The sequence below is a fragment of the Protomyctophum parallelum genome (assembly GCF_964188405.1).
Source record: "Protomyctophum parallelum genome assembly, chromosome: 2".
Lineage (NCBI taxonomy): Eukaryota > Metazoa > Chordata > Actinopteri > Myctophiformes > Myctophidae > Protomyctophum > Protomyctophum parallelum.
The window spans coordinates 55,047,830-55,071,365 of NC_139699.1; the positions used below are offsets into that span (position 1 = coordinate 55,047,830).

The 23,536-nt window shown below is 42.8% G+C and overlaps 1 protein-coding gene across 1 annotated transcript in view; it reads right to left on the reverse strand.

The window, feature by feature from the left end:
• unc13c (unc-13 homolog C (C. elegans)) overlaps nucleotides 1–23,536 on the reverse strand; it is a gene marked incomplete at both ends in the record, with an annotated part of 309,285 nt that overhangs the window by 199,148 nt on the left and 86,601 nt on the right. The window contains 2 exons of the mRNA XM_083759363.1: nucleotides 12,990–13,153; nucleotides 14,714–14,835. Of these exons, the coding sequence (XP_083615489.1) occupies nucleotides 12,990–13,153; nucleotides 14,714–14,835 (286 nt within the window). The remainder of the gene's footprint in view (nucleotides 1–12,989; nucleotides 13,154–14,713; nucleotides 14,836–23,536) is intronic.

A 23,536-nucleotide genomic window follows, 5' to 3' on the forward strand; every position in this document is an offset into this window, starting at 1 on the left:
CTTGAAATGTACTGTCAATTCTACAAACTGTTAATAAATATTTCAATCAATCAATCAATCAAACGTGTGTGTGCGCGCGTGTGTATGTGTGTGTGTAGAAGAGAGAGAGAGAGCATTGCGCTTTACTCCGTGCTGACAGAAAACAGCCACAACACGTTAAAAGTACTTCGTTTGTTGTACTTACTAGAAAAGAAGGAGGAGCAGCCACACATATCCATGATAAGTTCTGGGATAGAGAATTGCACTAAATACTGTTATTCATGACGGTAGCAGCTGCAGCCTCTGCAAGCTAACTAGCAAGCTAACTGCAAGCTAACTAGCTATCCAAATGCTAACCAAAACAAACAGTTGACCAGGGTTGCCACATTTCTTGTGAGAGAAACAAGCAACCAGGTCTATAAAAAATTGAATAGGCCAGATCAAAGTCAGAAAGTCAGAAAATTAGTCTAAAATAAGCAACTATAGGGCTGACTGTCAAACTTTGTTGGCCAATGTTGTTTTAGAGCAGTGGAAGGACTACCAATATTTTAAAGCAACTTTACAGATAAACCAGTCCATATAATGATTACAATGATCAGATTTGGCAATATATTATATATAAATATACTCCAAGAGCATACAAATGGAACCAAATAGACCCTGATTATCAGAGTTAAATTAACACTGATGATAGTGTACTCCCAGAGAATGGTATCAGATGGGGGTCTGTGGCCTAATGCATTGCATACTATAGGCTACTAGTGTGTAAACTGTGTTTTATGCTATAGGCCCCTCTTATTTAGCTGCTACAGTATTTATTTACTCTTTGAGTGAGAAGTTAAAAAAAATGTATAACCCTTGAACAGTCATTGGTTTAAGAAAGCAGGGCTGTCTGTACTTTGTACCTTTGCATAATCATATCGGTGCAAAATCTTTGCACAATCCTCACAGAAAAGGCGTGTTTTTATTCCAGTTTTAAAAAACCACTATATTATCGGTTGCATGTCGGTTATCGGTGATTGTTACCCTCCATCGTATCGGTTATCGTATCGGTCACAAAGTTCCATATCGGTCGGTCTCTATTTCTCTCTGTGTCTAATGTCAGTTCCACATCACTGGAATGACACGTGTTCCTCGTGTCCCTGCGTGTGTAACCGTATTACGGACGCCGTGTATTCAGTGTATTCGTGAGGGAAGGATGCTCAAGCATGATCTCGTCTGGGAGAGCTGCCAGAGTTAGCCACTTTCAGCCTGAAAGTGTGCCTATGTTCTGGGCATGTCACATAGGGAAACATTAAACATTAAAAAGGAAAATAAAATTGGGCTTAAGCTGGTTAAAGTTGACGTGGATGCATGGAGACCTTCCTCAAACGTCGTACAGGTATACTATATTTACGATTATGGGGGATTTTGATTATATTACGTTCTGTTCTGTTACGCATCATGTTATTTCATATATGGACAGCGTGATTTGATTATTACTGTACGTATACAGTAAGTAGCATGTCAGGGATATGGTATCGAGACTTCCGAGCAGAACCAATTTATGTAGGCCTAGTTTGTCCTGAGCCTCACAAGGGTATATGCAAAGACGTGAGTTAAGGCATATGAGTTATATGAGTTATTGTTGTAATTTCCCCATATGAGTTATATGAGTTATTGTTGTAATTTCCCCAAGGGTGGTGGGTCCACTAGGCAACACTTCTCAACCTTCTTCATTTCAAAGACCCCCAGTTTGATATGAGTTTTATCTTTGAGACCCTTCTAAAATCTGAAATGAAACAAATGTACCCTACAGATGTCCAAGATGTTTGGTGTTTTAACTAAGCATTATGTTATACTTTAGCTATTGAAAAATAGCAGATCTACAAGCTCATAGCGCGCCCCCGAGTGCCGCGCCACGAGCTTGTAGGTCTGCTATTTTTGAAAAATCGTGAAAATGCGGCACAAATGACAAATCTTTGAATATATATTCTTTCAGAAGACTTTTTTTTTCCCTTTTTTGTTGTTGACGTCAGGTCAAAATGTGTTAAACCTCATCTGCACAGCAGCACAGGCAAGGAGCGAATGGTCCGATGCCGATATCGCACAGAACCAATCAAATAATCAATACACAGTAGTGTGTACATCTCAACCAATCAAAGCAATTGGGCCGCGAAAGCTCGCTCAAATAGAGACCCTTGCAAGTGAATGTAGGAGGGGTGGACGACGTCGCTGCACGGCACGTTGTCGCTCGCGGTACGTCAGGACAATCTAATTGAAAAACATGTATTATTTTCTTTTATAAACCACAATGTTGCAACCATTTTTTTTAACCATTGTCCATTTAACCAGAGACCATGTAGGATTACTGCATGTGTTTTGTGAGGGTATGCCTACCCTAGGGGACACGGGGAGAACATGGACACTTCACACAGAAAGGCCCTTTCACAAACCCCACCCAGGGGTGTATCCTAATGAGATTCCATCGCTCGCATCGCTGACAGTGTGGATGGTGTATCAGAGTTACAGACCTGTGACTCCACAAGGGCTCCTCACTGACACACACATTGAGGGCCACTGACCTAGGGTCACAAACTCACAATGTCCCCTTGTACCAGTTGACAGCGACATTAACCATTTTGACCTGAGATCAGATTCTAAAAATGTCTGTTTGAAAATGACAGTTTTCTGAAAAAGCTATGTTTCTATGTCAGTCGTTCTTCGATTTTTCAAAAATAGCAGACCTACAAGCTCTATGAGCTTGTAGATCTGCTATTTTTCAACAGATAAAGCATAACACAATGCTAACACCAAAAGGGGTTCCCGCCCCAAAATGCGTTAATAAATGAATATAACAATAAAGTCTCAGTCATGGAATATACATTACATAATGTCCCTCCAATGACTGGAACAAAAGGAGAGGGCTGCTAATAGTCAGACAATGGGATACTAATTGTGTACTAGATAAACTACATCTTGTCCAATGTATAGTACTAGAATTTTGCGGCCGCTTTGCGGCCGCTCATCCCAGAGTTACGTTGCCGCGCACTATGGGAAGAAGGAAATTGCGGGAGTTGACTCCACATGTAGTAACGGATGGGTTATTAGTTATTATTATGTGTCCTTATCAGTGTAGTGTAGTGTAGTCAACACGTTATGGCTCATACACACTGCCCGGTATTTGCTCCGATTATGCTGTCGGGGAGCATTTTTGGCGCTGGCCGACAAAACCCCTGATCTGACGTTAAGCGGTGCCCAAAAGTTATAGATCACAAAGGCTTTGCAGGTAGAGCACATGACATGGCCCTAAAAAAATATATAATTTTAATATAAAAAACTATTTTTGCATCTGCCGCTTGAGATGACCTGAGATGACTTGATTGATTGACATAAAAAGGGCCTGTCAGCTCAAACACACAATGCAATAGTTGTTGCGTACAATCATCAGTAGCAAAGTCAAATACCAAAAATAAAAACCCTACCATTTCCATTTCCCCCCCTCTATTTCCCATTCCATGTGCGTTTGTCTTATAGTTGCTCTGGCCTCTGTACTACTGCCACCTACCGTCCATTCATTGTATTACACAGTGGGTGAAAAAAACACACCCCTTAAGACTAAACCCGACCCATCAGAGGTGTGGCTTCCAGAGGTACCTTTGACATGACATTTTGTGTGTGTGTGTGTGTGTGTGTGTGTGTGTGTGTGTGTGTGTGTGTGTGTGTGTGTGTGTGTGTGTGTGTGTGTGTGTGTGTGTGTGTGTGTGTGTGTGTGTGTGTGTGTGTGTGTGTGTGTTTCGATGTGCAGGGCGTTGCTGAAAATGAGCACCTGTGCTCAGCTACTTCCCTGGGTAAAAAAAAAAGAAAAAAGAAAGGTACCTTTCAAAACCTATAGAAGTCAGCCTGGTACAGACGAAGGGGACACCACTGTATGTAGCCTCAATTACATTTTGTAACTATTTTCTGCAATGGGATGATAGTTTTATTTGATAGCTGGTCGTTTTGAAAGTAGCTCTGAAGTAAAAAAAAAAGTGTGGGGAGCCCTGGTATAGATGAATATATATATATATATATATATATATATATATATATATATATATATATATATATATATATATATATATTCATTCCGTGGGTAAATCCGTGTTTTCATGCGAACATCTTTTCATTGGCTAGTGCGCACATCTTTTGCGCCACGTGACTACTTCTCAATTGTATATTAGATGGTACATGTGGGTGTTTGATTCTAATTTAATAACCTATAATGACCCCCATCTGAAAATGATTTGTGCCAGGGACCTCCTAGAAGAGAAGATGTGTGTAAAAAAAAATACATTATTCACTTTACCCGTTTTTGGTTTTGTTTTGTTTTTAAATAGCAATGTACCAGTTCACAGCACAACTGTCCTAAACCACCGTTCTAATAGTTTTCTGAAAAATGTATGTTGCTATAGGCCTAGGTAAACTGTAAAATGACACTTTCCTGGTTTTATGGACAGACATACAGTAGTAAGATGTCAGATTAAATTACAAACATTCTTATGTTGAGACCATCCTGTTAGAAGTTCTCTATAATGTCTGAACGGTGCCAAATTGTCAATCAATCTGTCAATCAAGGTTGAGTTCCATTCGGTCAAACAGTCGGGGTGCTGCTAATGTGCACCATTTTAGCTCACTGGAAACTTTCCAATGAGCTAAAATAATGCACATTAGTGCCAGTGCTTTCCAGTGGAAAGCAGAGGTGCTTCACTAAATGGAACAGAGCCACCGCACACTAAATGGAACAGAGCCACTGCATACTAAATCTTAAACCGCTTGTGCTTATAACCACACCCTATATACTTCTGTGTCCAACGCGGAAGTGCCTTTCGGCTACCACAACTGCAGACTAATGCTATTGTTTTGGGCCGACTGTGTTTTCAGCGCTGTTCGAGTTCAGTACGTTCAGACATAGCCACAGAATCATAAATCATAAATCATGTGTTGGGGTTTGCGTTTCCCCCGACTGCCACTCAAAGTGGTTATACTGGCCAATCACAGTGTGTCCTCGCACAAAACGGAATAGGACTTGGGGATGACGTGGGCCAGTTCCTCGCCAATATGGATGCCACACTGCCACGTGCATATAGGGCAGATTGTGCTTTCACTCAGTGTGTGTGTGTGTGCGTGCATACGGTATACTGTGTAAACCTGTGGTAACAATTATTTATGTGCATTTGTGGCTGTGTGCGAGTGAGTGCATGAGTCCATGCACGTGTGTGCACGCATGTGTGACTGAGATAGCTTGTACAGTACGTGCAGCAGCACACATGCACAGTATCTACCACAACCAAAAATGCCTGCAGAGTACATTCATATGAAATTCTGCAAACTAGGACTTTCACAACCACATGAGCCTCACAGCAAATTATTGCTTAGATTGCTGTAATTAATTTGGGCAGAGTATATGAACTGCAGCATGCATAAAGTGGATCAGTACAGTGACATATCAATATGTATGGGTCTGATCGAGGGTAGCTACTGGGACGTAAGTCGGGACTTGATCACCCCGGCTGGGTCACCCGAGTGAGGGTTATGATGTTCGCGAGACCCGAAACCCCGGTGACCTTGGGATACATCACTGAGGATACGTCCCAGTTGCATCCAGGCGATGCATTTTCGTTCTGCATATATGATGACAAAATGTATACTGGCATAAGCGGCCAGTCATTGGAGCGGTAGGTATAGGCACCTCTCAAAAGAGTACACCTGCTAGTGTTTGATGGACAACTGTCATGGCTGTCTATCTAGCCATTCGATTTAGAGATATATTGCATATTAATTCTGATCTAGGGGTTCCTATACTGCAATCTGCCTGTTTGGTTATTTGATTGATATATCTGGTGCGCTGAAAATAGCTCGTATACTAATAATATGTACCTGAGAGGGGGCTTTGAAATAGCGTTACATATACGACGAATGCGCTTGGAATGCAAAATAGAGAAAGAGAAATGGAATAGGTAGTGGGGTTTTTGTGTTTAATTTGTAATGCTACCAACATGTTTGTGCACAAAATATTGCCTTTTTGATGTCAATCAATTAAGTCACCTAAATTAAAGTGCACAGATGCCAAAAATATTTGGCTTTTTTTTAATTAAATATTCTTTAGGGGCATGTCATGTGGTCTATACCTGCACAGCCCTTTGTGATCTGCGGCAGTAGATCAGAATCTACCTTTTGGGCACCGCTGAGGAAATCAATACATCGGTTCGTCCAATACAAAAAAAAATACAGTCAATGGTTTTCAAGATAAAACTTCCAGAGTGTCGGAACGGACGGACTGGAGGGCTGACATCGACATCCTTGGAGTGCCACCGCCAGCAGTACTGCTAATAATGCTGCCTGCTGATTTTGACACCGAAATCCATTTGTCATGAGGTTTTGGAGTCGCTCAGTCGATAAATATTACACAAAAGCTTGTTAGAAATGACAACTGACTGCTGTCTTTGCTTCGGTTCAATGCGCCAGAGGACCTTGGAAAAGATGGGACCGGGATGGCGAATTTTCCATTTTAAGCGGGGGGGAAATCCTGTGTGGTACAAATGAAACAGTTTGGTGAAGTGATTTATAGAGTCCACACCATGCAATCAGAACCAAAGGGACATGTGTGTCCCTGCACGCGCGCACACGCGCACACCCACACGTGCGCACACACACGTGCGCACACACACACACACACACACACACACACACACACACACACACTTGGTGGTTCTCTCTCTCTGTCTCTGTCTGTCTCTCTCTCTCTCTCTCTCACATCGGGAGGCCTAATTAATTACTCTGCTTTCAGACTCCAAATTACCCAGGAGCACTTGGGGGAGGCGAGAAGGCAGAGAGAGAGAGGGAGAGGGAGAAAGAGCAGTTATGGCACAAACTCAATCCCCACGGTCTGCCGTATCTCCCCAGCTCATTTTCAAAAAGAGACGCCACATCCTGCAGCCTTGAGCTAGTGCGCACATACTGTACACACACACACACACACACACACACACACTTCAGCACGTGTACACGTACACCCCCCATCACACACACACACACACACACACGTGCACGCACACACACGCACACACACACACACACACACCAACGTTTGCTCCGAGACAGTAAACGAGACAGTTAAACGCGAGGAAAAGAGACATGCAAAGTGGAGACTGAGAAGCAGAGCTAGACGGAGAAAGGGGGGAGGAGTGGAGGATAGATATAGGCCTGTTGTAGATGGTCGTACTGGTTGTGTGTGGTGGTACTTAACCCATTCTGACCTGAGATCAGATTCATACGAGGTTTCCGCTGGACACACACTGGTCTGATTGACCCATTCTGACCTGAGATCAGATTTAAAAAAATGTCAGTCGTTCTTCGATTGTTCAAAAATAGCAGACCTACAAGCTCGTATCGTAGGAGAGCCGCCATTGGACTGACCCCATGATAAGGTGAACAGAGTTTGCGTAACTCTGTCTATACTCTAAGGCTCTGCTCCGCCTCTCCCCCTCTCACGCAAGTAATTGACAGCATATAAAAGTCACAACACCAACTTTGATGAGGCAGTATTGCTCTGTCCGTCTGCATTTTTAGTGGATGGTTTCATTACGAGAAAGGGTTTAAAGGAAATCACTTGTTGTAGTTCAATACTGTTTTGCCTCATGCTTTTATTATCGTTCTGCCGGGACAACGCTCCACACGTCCCAAACTCTTCTCCCTTCTGGCTCCAAAACTGAGGAATGCACTTCCCATTGCAGTCAGAACTGCAGCATCACTCCCAATCTTCCGCCGTAGTCTGAAAACCCACCTTTTCAGACTCCATCATGGCCCATAGCACTTACCCCACCCCCTTAGATAGCATTTCTGTAGACTTAGATAGCATTTGATACAGACTTATAGTATGTTATGTAGACGGCACTATAATTGCATTGTATATAGTCATAGCACGCCATAGTACATATGTATACCATAGTAGTATATATGTATAGTTTATATGTATAGTTTCATTATATAGATATTCCACTGTTACTTTCTTAGCTTACGCATGTTTCTTGATAAATGCTTTTATGTGATGTATTCCCATGCTTTTTGTTCTTGCTTAATGTAAGTCGCTCTGGATTAAGAGCGTCTGCTAAATGCCTAAATTGTAAATTGTAAATTGTTCTGTGGTCCACTGAGTAATTACTGTAACTAGTCCTTACCCGTTCTGAATATATGAACAGCAAATGATGTTCAGTGTGGGTAATGTGATAGGGGGGGAATTGTTTACAGATGGTTTTGGGAAGTTGGGTTGGGCACAAAAGTAGGCTAATTAAACATTTATTTTGCAAGTAAATGCTAAGTACACCATTGATGTGTGATGTAAATTTGGTGGTGATATTCTGCCTATAAATGGAAGTTATTGAATATTTTCGTAACATGCCCCCGTCCAACTGTCAGAGCTGGCTTTCAGGTGCCTGTGCCACGCAAACCCGCGCGTTGGCCGCGATGCTTCCCCAAAGAAGAAGTTATGTCGACTGACGCAAGAGTAGCTAGTAGTATCAGGGTCCGAGTTGTTTTCCCCGTGTGGGTCTGTTGCGCGGAAAAGTGTGTCCCAGTATTAATCTGTGTCCGTCCCAACATGCATTTCACTGGTGACACATGCTTTGCGGGGAGATGTTTTATTTTTTTGTCGCAAATTCATTTAATTAAGATGAATGTTGGAATGTTTGGCGTGTGTAATGCAGGTTGCATTGAGGTTGGAAGACAGGGCTGTGCGACGCTAGGTTCCGTGAGGCGGTTCGTGCGTTGTGGCGTTGTGAGATGGATAGGTTCCGTGAGGCGGTTCGTGCGTTGTGGCGTTGTGAGATGGTGCAGAAAGCGAGCAGCTGTCTTGCTCTATGCTAAGGAATTACTCTGACTGTCAGACAGCGACCGCGCAATTTAAACAGCGAGCGAGCGTCTGCTAAATTATTAGATGCTAGTCCTTACCCGTTCTGATATATTTCAACTTGTATAATATATTTGTGTGTGTGTGTGTGTGGTTTTTTATGAATAAAAACAGCAGTATAACATTAAAATATTCTTCCAAATGCATGGTAGGGAAACCTTTGTCATGGCAAGAGCAAGGACCGCAGCATTTACACTTATTAGCCCACAGAGCCCCATTTGAAAAGTATCAAGGACCCCCAGTTTGACATGCAGCTATATATGGACAGTCGCACAGATCCAATTTGCAGGTGGATTTGCGTCCAAAACGGTCTCAATTGTGAGCTTTGGCTTGAGAGAACTCATGGCTTTTGCAACCTGTGATGTTGTGAGCTTGTAGATTAGCTGTTTTCACCAGAGCGTGCGCTGTAGCCACTTCACGCTGTGTGTGTGTGGCTTATGTTGAATACAGTTGTATCTCGTGTTGTGTTTATAGCTAACTGAAAAGTGAAAACGGCCACGCGATGACGCACGCGCACACATACGAACGTGCGCGCTCACAGCTTAAGTAGTTTACACACACACGTGCTCACAGCGAAAGTAGTCTGCACACACACACACACAACCTCTGGGGGCGGTGTGAAAAAGGGTATAGGTGCATGGAAGAATGCGCTAGGGTCCTTGAGGCTGTTCTTCGTGGCATGTTGTTTGTTGTATGTAGTAATTGTGTCGATGCGTAAGGGGGTTGGAAATATCCCGATCGCTGGCCCGCTGTCTATTGCGAGCAAAATTGACAGCGGGCGAAACAACTGAAGTTAGGCGGAAAACTCGCGAGCAAAATTGACAGCAGGCGAAACAACTGAAGTTACGCGGAAAACTGTGTCCCATTATTAATCAGTGACCGTCCCAAAATGCAATTCACTGGTGACACGTGATTTCTGGGGAGAGGAGTTTTGCCGCCCTGTGGCTGCGGGGGGTACTGCACCCGGGTGCGTTTTTAATTCACTAATAAATTAATTAATAATCATTAATGTGTCAAATCGAAAAAAGGGCTCCGTCACGCCCTCCATATTCATATGGTCAATGCCTGTGTGAAAAGTGGGAGCGATTGGTGCAGGCAATGAGGAGATAATGAGGAGATAAAATGCGGTCGGACACACACACACTCACAGTCACACACACTCAGACATTCGGTGAATTATAGTTTGATAGTGGGTGGAGGGAGGGGGGGGGGGGGGCTCCCTCCCTCCCCTTTCCCTGTGGTGAGGAATGCTTTGAGGTGCTGGTTTCAGAACAGACCCAGCAGGGTTTACCGAAAAGCATTCCTCATATAAAGACAAGTATATTACAAGAATATACTTTTAGAATACGTATAGAATACACGCTTGTATTCCTTGTTGGGTTTTTTTTGCACTGTGCAGTATTGTACCGTTTTCAAAACAAAAGGTTTTCTTATTTTGGGTTTAGATGGTTTCCATCCCGACAGCAGAGATGTACTGGATGTGCGCTGGTCGCCTTCGTAGCCGGTTTAGCCCATTTCGCTCTGAAAGAATATATATACTCCAAGATTTGTGCCGTACATTTTCACGATTTTTCAAAAAATAGCAGACCTACGAGCTCGTAGCGCGCCACTCGGTGGCGCGCTACGAGCTCGTAGATCTGCTATTTTCCAATAGCTAAAGCATAACATAATGCTTAGTTAAAACACCAAAAGGGGTTCCCGCCTGCACCAAAATGGGTTAGAGATGCATTCAAGCCCGTCATGTCAGGAGCGATTGGGGAGTCAAGGTTTCCGCGATGGAGGGTGTGCAGGGAAGGAAAGATATAGGAATCCTTTCATAGGATCCTAGCGTAGCGTAATAACAGACCAGGCGCGGGCGGTGGAGCCCTCAGCATTAGCTCCACCTCTGCCATAGCTATAGTATCAGGCTCTGCATGTCTGCACTGCCATATTAACCTGACCGCTGGTAACACACTGCCTCTCATGTACGCTGTCTGTGATAGGCACGTTGTAACGAGGCCGCCACGTAGCAGAATGCCACCGCGCGGCTTCCACGCATCACAAAGACCAATTTATTGCTGTCGGGGCAGAAACTGCATTATGTCCAATGATGGATTGGATTCCAATGGATCCAATGGCGCTAGTTAGCCCCCGAGCTCTTATAATATTCATCCTTAGTTCAATGTCAATAAAAAAAGACAGAGAGACGCACAGTTAGTTAACCCATTCTGACCTGAGGTCAGATTCTAAAGTTGTCTTTATACATCCTGACAGTTTTCTGAGAAAGCTGTGTTTCTATGTCAGTCGTTCTTCGATTTTTCAAAAAATAGCTAAAGCATAACATAATGCTAACACCAAAAGGGGTTCCCGCCCAGAATGGGTTAACTCCTCTGAGCGTATAATATCCCTATTTTGAGCATGTACAAAAACAAAGACAAATCAAACATTTAAATTTTGTTTTTCAATATGCAATTTATGATAGCCTAGAGAAATCATTAATTGCATAGATTTTATGATTTTTTTTAATAAACTACAGATATAAGGTTTCTGTACAATTAGGAATGAATTGAAGATTGGTAACCAGTCGTATACAGTCGTGAGTCCAATCTACAATTATTATTACTAGTCCTTACCTGTTGTGAGATATTTGCCCCCCCCCCCCCCCCCCCTTGTGGCCGTGAAGGGTACTGCGCCCGGGTGCGTTTGTAATTTAATATTACATTAATTAATAATCATTAATGTGTCAAATCGAAAAAAGGGCTTCGTTACGCCCTCCATATTATTCATATGGTCAATGCCTGTGTGAAAAGTGGGAGTGATTGGTGCAGGCATTGAGGAGTTACGGCAGTGTTTCTGACAGACACACGGACACACACGGACACACACACACTCAGACATTCGGTTAATTATAGTATGATTATTATTATTGCAAGTAGCAGCAACAGGCTGCAGTGCTGCTATTCTACTTTGAATACATTCATATTGTGTTTGTTTGTTAATAGACTGCCAAGCTACGCACACGCCGTGGGCTGTCGGAACACCGAGGGCCATGAAAGATTAATCTCGCACATTTCGGTTTTTTAATTGGCGTCCACGCAGGTGCATTTTTTCAGAAGAAGAAAACAAACCCACAACATTGTTTTGCACTTGCACAGCACACACACACTGATGTGCTGTTGACAGAGCCAAGTGGTTATTACTCAGAGGTTTAAACCCTGTGAGCTGTCTTGCTCCGGGGCCGGGAATACATGATGTCCAAATGCTTTTAAACCCTCAGAGAAACAGACTTGAGTTACAGCTGTACTTCGATCCGGCAAGCTTGATGGCTAATGTTCTTCCCAGAATGGAGGCATGGGGTTCAAGTGGTCAAGTCAGTATAGACGCAAGGACTATAATCTTGTAGCTGGCATCCTTTGAAAACAACAGGTGTTGTTGCTTTCTGAATTGTGGCCCCGCAAGTGGGCTCTTAAGAACGGTGATGTTGGTCGGTCGGTGATAACACTTTGGTCCCACACAAGTTATTCCTTCAAGTTCATGCCTGGGCTGCCATGGAACTCAGTGAACACATGCAGTGATGCTCCTCGAACCTTACTGAAAGCAGGTGTAGGCGTAGGTTTGTCAGTGGCCTTTTTCGCCACTTATCTCTGGACGCAGAGCTGCAATATCTATGGCGATAGATCTCTGCGCTTTGACGCATTATGACTGAGTATGACAAATCACTTCAAATTCACCGTGGTTACTGATGCAGAAACACCAACTTGATTTGACTGTAGGCTATATAGGCCAGGGGTTTATTGGGTCAGAGATTGTATCCCCGCAATCAATAGGCCCGGAGGTGGTAAAGATGGTTTCGCTCCACCCGGATGTGACTGATCAATCAAATTTAAGACTTCCAAGAGTCCCCTCCCACCTCCTCCAAAAAGCAGATTGTGCTGCTGAGGAGAGAATCTCTCACGGCTCTCCTCTCTTCCCCCTCGCCCTCCTCTGCCCTCATCTCCTGTTCTTATACCTCCTCCCACTCCAGGACAGACAGTGACGGATGAGGCTCTGCGTGGAGTGGTGGTGGTGGTGGGGGGTCATAGATCAGGGCGGTGCTACTACTCACGTCATGGCCTGATAGATGGCCTCCACGCCGTATCGCATGGCGAACTCGTCCACTATCTCCTGGGAGACGTCGTCGAAGTACACCTTCCACGCCTCGTCGCCTTTCACCTGGGGGATCTTCACGGCGCCGCCGTTCTTCACCTCCGTCAGGTGGTGGAACAGGTTCTGAGGGTTCAGGAGATAAGAACGCCGCTTAGAATGACAAGTGATGTAAGCCTCGAGCGGCTTGGTCCATTAACCCATTCTGAGCTGAGATCAGATTCTAAAAAATGTCTATAACATCATGACAGTTTCATTATTAACCGATTCTGACCCGAGATCAGATTCTAAAAGTGTCTTCGATTTTTCAAAAATAGCAGACCTACAAGCTCGTATCGCGCCACTCTGTGGCGCGATATGAGCTTGTAGATCTGCTATTTTTCAATAGCTAAAGCATGACATGATGCCAACACCAAAATGGGTGCCCGGTCAGGATGGGTTAAACCCCGGGGTGACACGCGTTTTAAATGAAAAGTGATATTTAGCTGACATTTAGTGACAATAACCCGTCTCGATTATTATTATGTGTGCCTTTCGCAAACAAGAAAACAAGATAAATGTGAGCGTAATAGTTTGGAACGATGATACAGTAATGGCATGGTGAAATGGAGAGTGAATACAGAAGAGCAAGATATCAGTAGCCTGGTTTCCAGCGTTCCGTGATTTGTTACAAAATCACAGAACGCAACGAACGCAGCGAATCAGGCTGGAACCTGCAGGCTAAGATATCATAACCATTTTACACATCTCCCTTAAATGGTAAATGGTGCATTTATATATAGCGCCTTTATCCAAGGCGCTTTACATAGATTGTGCATTGCATTCACCCATTCACACACACACACATTCATACACCGATGGCGGCGGAAACCATGCAAGGTACCAACCAGCACATCGGGAGAAATTTGGGGTTCAGTGCCTTGCCCAAGGACACTTCGACATGTAGACAGGAGGAGGAGCCGGGATTCAAACCACCGACCCATGGATCATTGGACGACCTGCTCTACCTACTGAGCCACAGTCGCCCCTCTCCATTCCCTTCCATGAAATTAGTTAACGGGCAATTATGGCCACTAGATTTGCCCGTAAACCTCAAGTTTAGCGGGCATATACACCAATATTCGGTAATATACAGGTGTGATGGTACAATTCGGGAGTTTACCGGGAGTTTGTTGGAAAGTTTAACGGGAGTTTCCTGTAATATACACATCCATATTCCATGCATTTTGCGTAGTGCACTACTGTATATCCTTGTAGTTTCTGACAGCTGAAAAAGAGACCTAAACATCATGTGAACCTTCAAAACAATTCCTTGGGAGGACGGGGTGCAACATGGATACAGTGTGCAGCCGGCAGCGCTCGACTCGCACACCGAAAGACATCCCGCTGTGTGTGTGTGTGTGTGTGTGTGTGTGTGTTCCGTATATACGATGCGTACCTCATGCAGACAGGTGTACTGGTGTGTGTGTGTGTGTGTGTGTGTGTGTGTTCCGTATGTACGTACCTCATGCAGACAGGTGTACTGGTGTGTGTGTGTGTGTGTGTGTGTGTGTTCCGTATGTACGTACATCATGCAGACAGGTGTACTGGTGTGTGTGTGTGTGTGTGTGTGTGTGTGTGTGTGTTCCGTATGTGCGTACCTCATGCAGACAGGTGTACTGGTGTGTGTGTTCCGTATGTGCGTACCTCATGCAGACAGGTGTACTGGCCGTGGGGCGGGGCCACCTTCTCCCTCTCCTCTCCCTTCATCTCCACGCTGATTTTTAGCCGGATGGCGCCAGACACGGCAGACTTGTCAGTTCTCTTATCTGCAACGCACGCACGCACACACACACACACACACACACACACACACACACACACACACACACACACACACACACACACACACACACACACACACACACACACACACACACACACACACACACACACACACACACACACACACACACACACACACACACACACACACACACACAAGGCCACGGCCTGTTTGAGCTCTGCAGTGTTGGAAACGCTGACAGGGCCCATAATACTATACGGCTAAGATGCGTTTGTTTTAGAGCATTACCGAGCACAACCTCCAATGTCAGGACAATTTACAATTTAGGCATTTAGCAGACGCTCTTGATCCAGAGCGACTTACATTTAACCCATTCTGACCTGAGATCAGATTCATATGAGGTTTCCACTGGACACACACTGGTCTGATTAACCCATTCTGACCTGAGATCAGATTCTAAAAATGTCAGTCGTTCTTCAAATTTTCAAAAATAGCAGACCTACAAGCTCGTAGCGCGCCACTCGGTGGCGCGCTATGAGCTTGTAGATCTGCTATTTTTCAATAGCTAAAGCATAGCATAATGCTAACACCAAAATGGGTTCCCGTATAGAATGGGTTGAGCAAAAACAAAAGCATGACGTACATTTAAGTAAAAACAAAAAGCATGACATACATCACATATATCAAAAGTAGTTATCATGAATCATGTATAAACTAAGAACGTAACAGTGGAGTATCTATGTCAACTATACATACTATACTATATTATATATTATACAATATACATGTGCACTATAAAGTGCTATGACTATACATAAAATGCAATTCTAGTGCCGTCTACGTAACGAGCTATACGTCTGTCTATAAATAACAATGCTACTATCTGAGTCTACATAAAGTGCTATCTAAAGGGCTAGGCTAGGGCAAGTGCTACGGGCCATGGTGGAGTCTGAAGAGGTGGGTTTTCAGACTACGGCGGAAGATTGGGAGTGCAAGGCTGCAGTTCTGACTGTGATGGGAAGTGCATTCCATAGTTTTGGAGCCAGGACGAGCGTTCATTTTTCTCTGTGCCCTCGGCTTTGTCTGAAGACCTTTGGTCTCTTCGTCCCATTAACTAATTCACACTTTCATTTCCAGTAAGTTAGACTTCTCTAATAGCCTTTCCCCTTAACCCATTCTGAACGGGAACCCATGTTGGTGTCAGCATCATGTCATGCTTTAGCTATTGAAAAATAGCAGATCTACAAGCTCATAGCGCGCCACCGAGTGGCGCGCTACGAGCTTGTAGGTCTGCTTTTTTTTTATTATCGAAGAACGGCTGACATTTTTAGAATCTGATCTCGGGTCAGAATGGGTTAATCAGACCAGTGTGTGTCCAGTGGAAACCTCGTATGAATCTGATCTCAGGTCAGAATGGGTTTTTAAAAAAAAGCCCTGAGGCTATTAATACAGCTCATTCAGAAAGCTGAAAACAATGTCATAAGAACTGAATGATGTAATTGTGGAGAAAGCAAAGAGACACGTCTTCTTTCAACTCCAAGGTAGTTTAACTGGCGCGATCAAGCAGATGACAGCTAATGGATATAATCTAGATTCAAGAATGAGGAGGTGGTGGAATTAGTATTTACTTTATTTTATTACTTAACATTAAGACCTGAGGCCTATGAGACTTCTACAGTCTAAATGTCTAAATCAGTAGTGTTCACACTTTCAAGATTTTTCAAAAATGTAAAAAAGATAGCAGATGTAATATAAGCTCGCAGCTTGGCACAAAGTGACATGCCGTGAGCTTGTATAGGGAAACGCTTTCCCGGTTTTAAAACTCTTCCATCGCCACTAGGGGGGCGCAAAAAGGCCCTGACTGCCAGTTTCGATACATTTGTTAATTGTATTTTATTTTTATTTTATTTTTGCCAAACGTTATACACGTTTTAAAACATTGAGTTTTAACGGGTTCAGTTAAAGGTATATTCAGTGATTTCACTCAAAAAACCGAGAGTCAAAAACGAAACCTAAGGTTTTTTGACCCCCAGGGGTTAACTGGGGACAGGGAGGAACTCCTTATATGGCCAGCACACTCTATAGTAGGGAGGATTATCACAACAAAACAAAACAATAAGTGATATTTGAATTAAGTGAAATCACTGAATATACCTTTAAAAGCCACAATACCACAATGCAACCACAACTATAGTAAAAGTGCTACATGTTTTCAAAATGTGTCAAACATTTTTCGTAAATAGCAGATTTACAATTATTATCGTTTTATTACCGCGATCTTGCATGCGACAACGTGCCTCCGAACCAGTTTGGGAAGACACGATGTCTGAGGAGGTTATAGGGCGTACAAACACCTCTATAACCCCTTTTGGTGTCAGCATTACGTTATGCTTTAGCTATTGAAAAATAGCAGATCTACAAGCTCGTAGCGCGCCACCGAGTGGCGCGCTACGAGCTTGTAGGTCTGCTATTTTTTTTAAAATCGAAGAACGACTGACATAGAAACATGGGCTTTTTCAGAAAACTGTCAGGATGTAGACGACACGTTTAGAATCTGATCTCAGGTCAGAATGGAATAAACACCCCTCTCTGAGGAACTGCAAAACACACCAGATGGAAATTAATTTGCGGAGTTAAATAGCACTCAGTCCGCTGCAGGGAGACTGTACACAACGAGACAACGGGACAACGTCATGAATCCTGTCGAAGCACGTCTTGGGCCTGATGAAAACAAACAGCGGAGAGAGAGTCCAGTGGCAAAATAAATAACCGTCCCCAGCACTGTATAATGTCTAACCGACGGCTCGGCGCTCTACAGTGGAGCGGCGTCGAGTAGAATAACAAGTTCATCCACTGAGAACTCGTTCGGGGGTTCAGCGGACAACCGTAGTAAATGTTTAATAAAAAAAAGATTCAACTTATTCTGAAGTGTACTGTATGCTGTCAGCTTTATATACAGAGACCTCCAATACAGTAGTATTGGAGGGCTCTATAAATACTGTACGACTTTAACGTGCCGTTCCTGTAACTGTTATGAATTGAGTTTAGTTTGAGTTTGAGTTTAGTTTAGTTTATTTGATCATCCTTCAGTTTCAAATACAATATTTAAAGAAAATGAATGTAAGCCGTTGAAAACAGAACAAAACCGAAATAAAACATGAAGATGATCAAAAGGAGTAGGCAGAAGCTAAAAGCTTATAGATGCCTATCCTACTTACAGAATCGTAATACTCATTACATTAACGAGAATTTCACCCTACACCAAACCCCCCCCCCCCCCCGTGTCACCGTAGAGATAGCATTACATAACCGTTAGATTACACATTATAATTGTTGTTGTTTTTTTTTATCCCTATTCACGATACCCTCGTTGTTTTTTTTTATGTTACCATATATACAATAATATTAGTTAATTAATTATTAATAATTACAGTACTAATTACTTAAAGAAAGAAAGAAGGAAAATAAGAAAGAAAGAAGTATCAGTTGATCATACAATAACGTCAACATTATACATAATTTCCCTATAGTATGCTGTATTTGTCCAAAAGGATTCGCTTGAGCAATTTTTTAAATTTTGAAAAGTCACTACTGTGTTTGACTTCCTCTGGTAGGGCATTCCAGATCTTAACCCCTCGGACAGAGATACACATACTCTTCCGAGTGGTATTGGCACTGGGTTGTTGGAAATTTAAGTCTCCTCTTAACTCATACCCCCCTCCCCTATCCTTGAAGTATGACAGGATAGTTTTAGGAATTAGTCTATTTCTTACTTTATACATAATAAGAGCTGTTTTATGTTCAACTAAATCAATAAACTTCAATGTATTTGTCCTTAAAAACAGTTCATTAGTATGATCATAATACCCTACCTTATGCACTAATCTTATGGCTCTCTTTTGTATGATGACAAGTGGCTGGAGGTTTCCTTTGTAATTATTTCCCCAGACCTCCACACAATAGGATAGATATGGTAATATTAGCGTATTATATAATGTGAGTAGTGACTTATAATTTAATAAATACCTTGCTTTGCCAAGAACCCCAACACTTCTTGCTATTTTGGACCGGATATACTTTATATGGGGTTTCCAAGTGAATTTGTGGTCAATTATTACTCCTAAAAAGGTGTTCTCATAAACTCTTTCCAATTTTACATTATTAATCTTTAATTCAACTAATGTGTTAGAATGTATTTTTTTATTTCCAAAGATCATGAATTTAGTTTTTTTCAGATTGAGTGATAATTTATTAGTGTCAAACCACATTTTCAGTTTCTCTAGTTCTGCAGAGACAACCTCCAATAGTTGTTGGAGGTTCTCCCCAGCACAAAAGATGTTGGTGTCATCGGCAAAAACAACATACTGTAGAATGTTTGAAACTCTGCAAATGTCATTAATATATAATATAAATAGTTTAGGACCTAAAATAGAGCCCTGCGGTACCCCACAGGTGATGGGTGAGCTGCTTGACTTATATTCGCCCATCTGGACATACTGTTGTCTGTTTGTGATGTAGCTTTTAATCCAATTAAACCCTACCCCTCTAATCCCATATCGTTCCAGTTTATGTAATAATATTTCATGGTTTATTGTGTCGAATGCCTTTTTTAAGTCTATAAAAATACCTAGTGCATATTTGTTATTGTCAATTGATGAAGTCAATTCTTCGGTTAACTCCATCAATGCCATTGTTGTTGACCGTCCAGATCTAAATCCATATTGGCTATCCATTAATAAATTATGTTTATCTATAAAACTGTCTAACCTTATAGAGAATATTTTTTCCAGGATTTTTGAGAACTGTGACAGAAGGGAGATAGGCCGGTAATTTGTGAAGAGATGTTTATCACCAGCTTTGTGTATTGGGATCACCTTAGCTGTTTTCATTTGACTGGGGAAGAAGCCTGTCTTAAGTGATAAATTACAGATGTATGTTAAGGGGTCAGCCACAGCACTAATAACATTTTTTAGAACTAACATATCAATACCATCGACATCAGTAGAAGTTTTATTGTTTAACTTGTGAACAATGTCAAGTATTTCTTCTTTGTTGGTACTTTGTAAAAAAATTGTGGCAGGGTTCCTTTCATGAAAAAAGCAACATTTTGGTTGATAGTTTGGTTCAAATCAAATCAAACTTTATTTATAGAGCACGTTTTAAAACAACCAAGGCTGACCAAAGTGCCGTACATCAGTGGCAAAAACAGAGAACAGGCAGGAGAACACTGCATATAAACGAGAAACACAATAAAAAATGACAAAAATATAGTACTGTATGCAAATAGAAAGACTCAGAAAATGGAAACGCACTACACCAGTACTTAGGCATGGGCGCAGGCTGCCAGTGTGTAATAGAATTGACTCTTCCAGAAGAGCTTAGAGAGATGCCACAACTCATTTTAAAAGGAAAATACCTTTTAAAATAGACTTCTCTGCAGCCTATAATACTGTGACATCAAAAACGGCACTGTGACCTATTCTGGGTCTTAATATTGGATCCTGCGTTGCTTTTAGTATGCTTTCAGCTTTGTAACACTTTTGCTTCATTTCCTCCTTTTATCCATTTTATGTGAAGCACTTTGAATTGCCTCGGTGTATGAAATGTGCTAGAGGTCTGATTATTCATGTGTCAATATATCCGGTCAGTATTGAGGTCACAGATTGTTTAACATGATTACTCTGACTGTGGAATCACTTTATCTGTTACTACTCCTTTATTGTTTGCTCATAGACCGATTTCTATTTAAACTTCAGATGACTTAAAAACCCATTTTGGGGCGGGAACCCCTTTTGGTGTTAGCATAATGTCATGCTTTAGCTATTGAAAAATAGCAGATCTACGAGCTTGTAGGTCTGCTATTTTTTTAACGACCGACATAGAAACATAGCTTTTTCAGAAAACTGTCATTTTCAAACAGACATTTTTTTAAATCTGATCTCAGGTCAGAATGGGTTTAGAAAGTGGTCGTGTTGCCTTGTTGTGCAAAACGCCACCGTGTAATGCAGTACATCCTATGCAGTAATTTGTTGTTCTTCTTTGTTGTTCTTAATTCTTCTTTGTTGTTCTTCATTTGTTGTTCTTCAGTCAGAGTCCTTGAAACCAAGTTGTTTCCAAACAGATCCGTCCATTGTACTTTGGTAACTGGCCAAAGGCTAGGCTCACCTCGCCTGAACTAAAACAGCTAGTTAGTGAGTTATAGTAAAACGTGATGAATTGAGCAGCCCTGCAAATAGTATACGTTGGCCTTATACAGCATGACTCTCTGAAACCTTCTGACATTTTCTTTCATGACAAGGGTCTCCAAATAGATATTTGTGCACGCACGCACGCACGCACGCACGCACGCACGCACGCACGCACGCACGCACGCACGCACGCACGCAAGCGACTACATATGCTGTAACCTTTATATTGCCCTTCCTTCATAAAGCTCTCTGATTCTCTGAAATGTTCTGAAATTTTCTTTCATGCCAAGGGTCTCCAAATTGATATTTGGCCACGCACGCACGCACGCACGCACGCACGCACGCACGCACGCACGCAGTGCAACCTCCTTACCTAGAGTGCGACTACAGATGCTGTAACCTTGGTCACACACACACACACGCACACACAACACACACACACACACACACACAGTAGCTGTACGACGAGTCTACAGATGTGCCCTGTGACCCCCTCCCCCCCACCCCCCTCCCACTGATCTCCGTTTTCCATTAACCTCAGACCCTCACAAAGAAAAGCCCGGGGGGGATTCTGAAGCAAAAATAAAATTTAGGGCCAAGAAACGTCTCTGATCTTCCGCTACACATCTCCTGATACGTCACCGAAGGTCTGCTTTCTGTCCCTGGAATCTATAAACTACAATGTGGAGCGTTCGCTTTCCGCGCCCATTTTGACCTGAGATCAGATTTTTTTTTTTAAGTCTGTGTTTCCATGTCAGTCGTTCGATTTTTTTGAAAATAGCAGACCTACAAGCTCGTATGAGCTTGTAGATCTGCTATTTTTCAATAGCTAAAGCATGACATAATGCTAACACCAAAAGGGGTTCCCGCCCCAAAATGGGTTAATGTTTTATGTAAAGCCTGTTGAACTGCCTCGTTGTAGAAATGCGTTTACATTTACAAATAAACTTGCCTTTCTGGTGGTCATTTGCATGTTATATCCTTTTGATAACGGTGTGATAACAATGTAGATAATTCAGAGCGGTTCCAGTGTTGTGACGTCAGAACAGATCCATATATGGAGATATAGGTGGTGATCAGGTCAGAGGCTGTCAACCAATGATTATTTGTGTCCCATTTATGCCCATATATGGAGTTCTGTGTCAGGCGTGCCAAATGAGGCTTTTGTGCTGGTTCTGGACAACCAGAAATGCAGAGTACCCGTTTACACCCATCTGTCTGTGTCCCTCTTATGCCCATATATGGACATTTCTCCATATATGTGTCTCTCTGTGTCCCTTTATTCCTATATATGGAGTTCTGTGTCAGGCAAATATGGAGTGTTGTGATGTCAGAACAGACCAGCTTATGGAGTTCTGTGTCAGGCCATGCCCAGATATGGAGTGTTGTGATGTCAGAACAGACCAGCTCCATATATGGGCAGGGGCCCTGTCCAGAGGCCTTTTTGTGGCGGTTCTGGACAAGCGTGGGTCCGACCGACTCGACACCGGGCACTGCACTCCCTGTGGTGGTGGTGTGGGACGTGTGTGTGTGTCGAATTTGAAGTTGGTGTGGCGAACCTTTACGTGGATTGCAGACGTACACACACACACACACACACACGCACAGAGACTTGGTGCAAATATAGTTAGATATATCAATAAAGACACACACACACACACACACACACACACACACACACACACACACACAAGGTCAAAGGTCCACTGACACTATAGGCCGGGCCTTGGCAGAGAGGGAGTGTCTCATCCAGGTGGACACGCAAAGTCAAAATAAGTTAAACCACTTTAACGTATGTTATACCTGTGCGTTACTATGTGACACAATGTGAGCTTGTTCCGCTATGTATGGGGGATACAAATCTTTTGACAAAAAAATGTAATTATAATATTGTTTTTCTTCCGGGGGTCCATGGCACACAATCTCTTCAGATGGCGGTGTATGGTCTGGGGGGGGTCCCTGACATGAGAATATTGAGAATGTTGACTTGAACTGCTCTGTGAAAATGCAGCAAGTGACTTTACGACAAAAGCTGTTATACTGTGTGTAGAGATGAGATGGATGGATATCTTCAATGATGACATCTTGTGAAGTGCACATATCTATACGACAATGTTTTGATGAACAGATCACCCGTCCTTGCCGATTGATGTACAGCGTAGCTCTTTTGAGCTATATTAGATTCGTCAGAAAAGCACTAAAAGTCAGCGGTTCTCAAACGTCTCCAGCTACTTCAATGGGTTAGGAACCCATTAAAGTAGCGGCATGGGGACCCCCCTGGAACCCACAAGGACCCCTGTGGGTCCCCACTAGGTCAATAGCACTGCATGGATATTAGTCTTGTCCTTCTCAGTGTTAGGATTTTTTTCCAAGGGGCGATTATACAAAAAGATTCAAACGGACACTATTGGTTTAGAGACCTACAACCAATAAAAGCCCAGTATGTGCATACTGGGCCCTGGTTGGTTATAGCCTGTTTCCAGACCGAATCTGGTTGGTTCCTCACTACTGCGGAGGGACAGAATCCTCCCACAA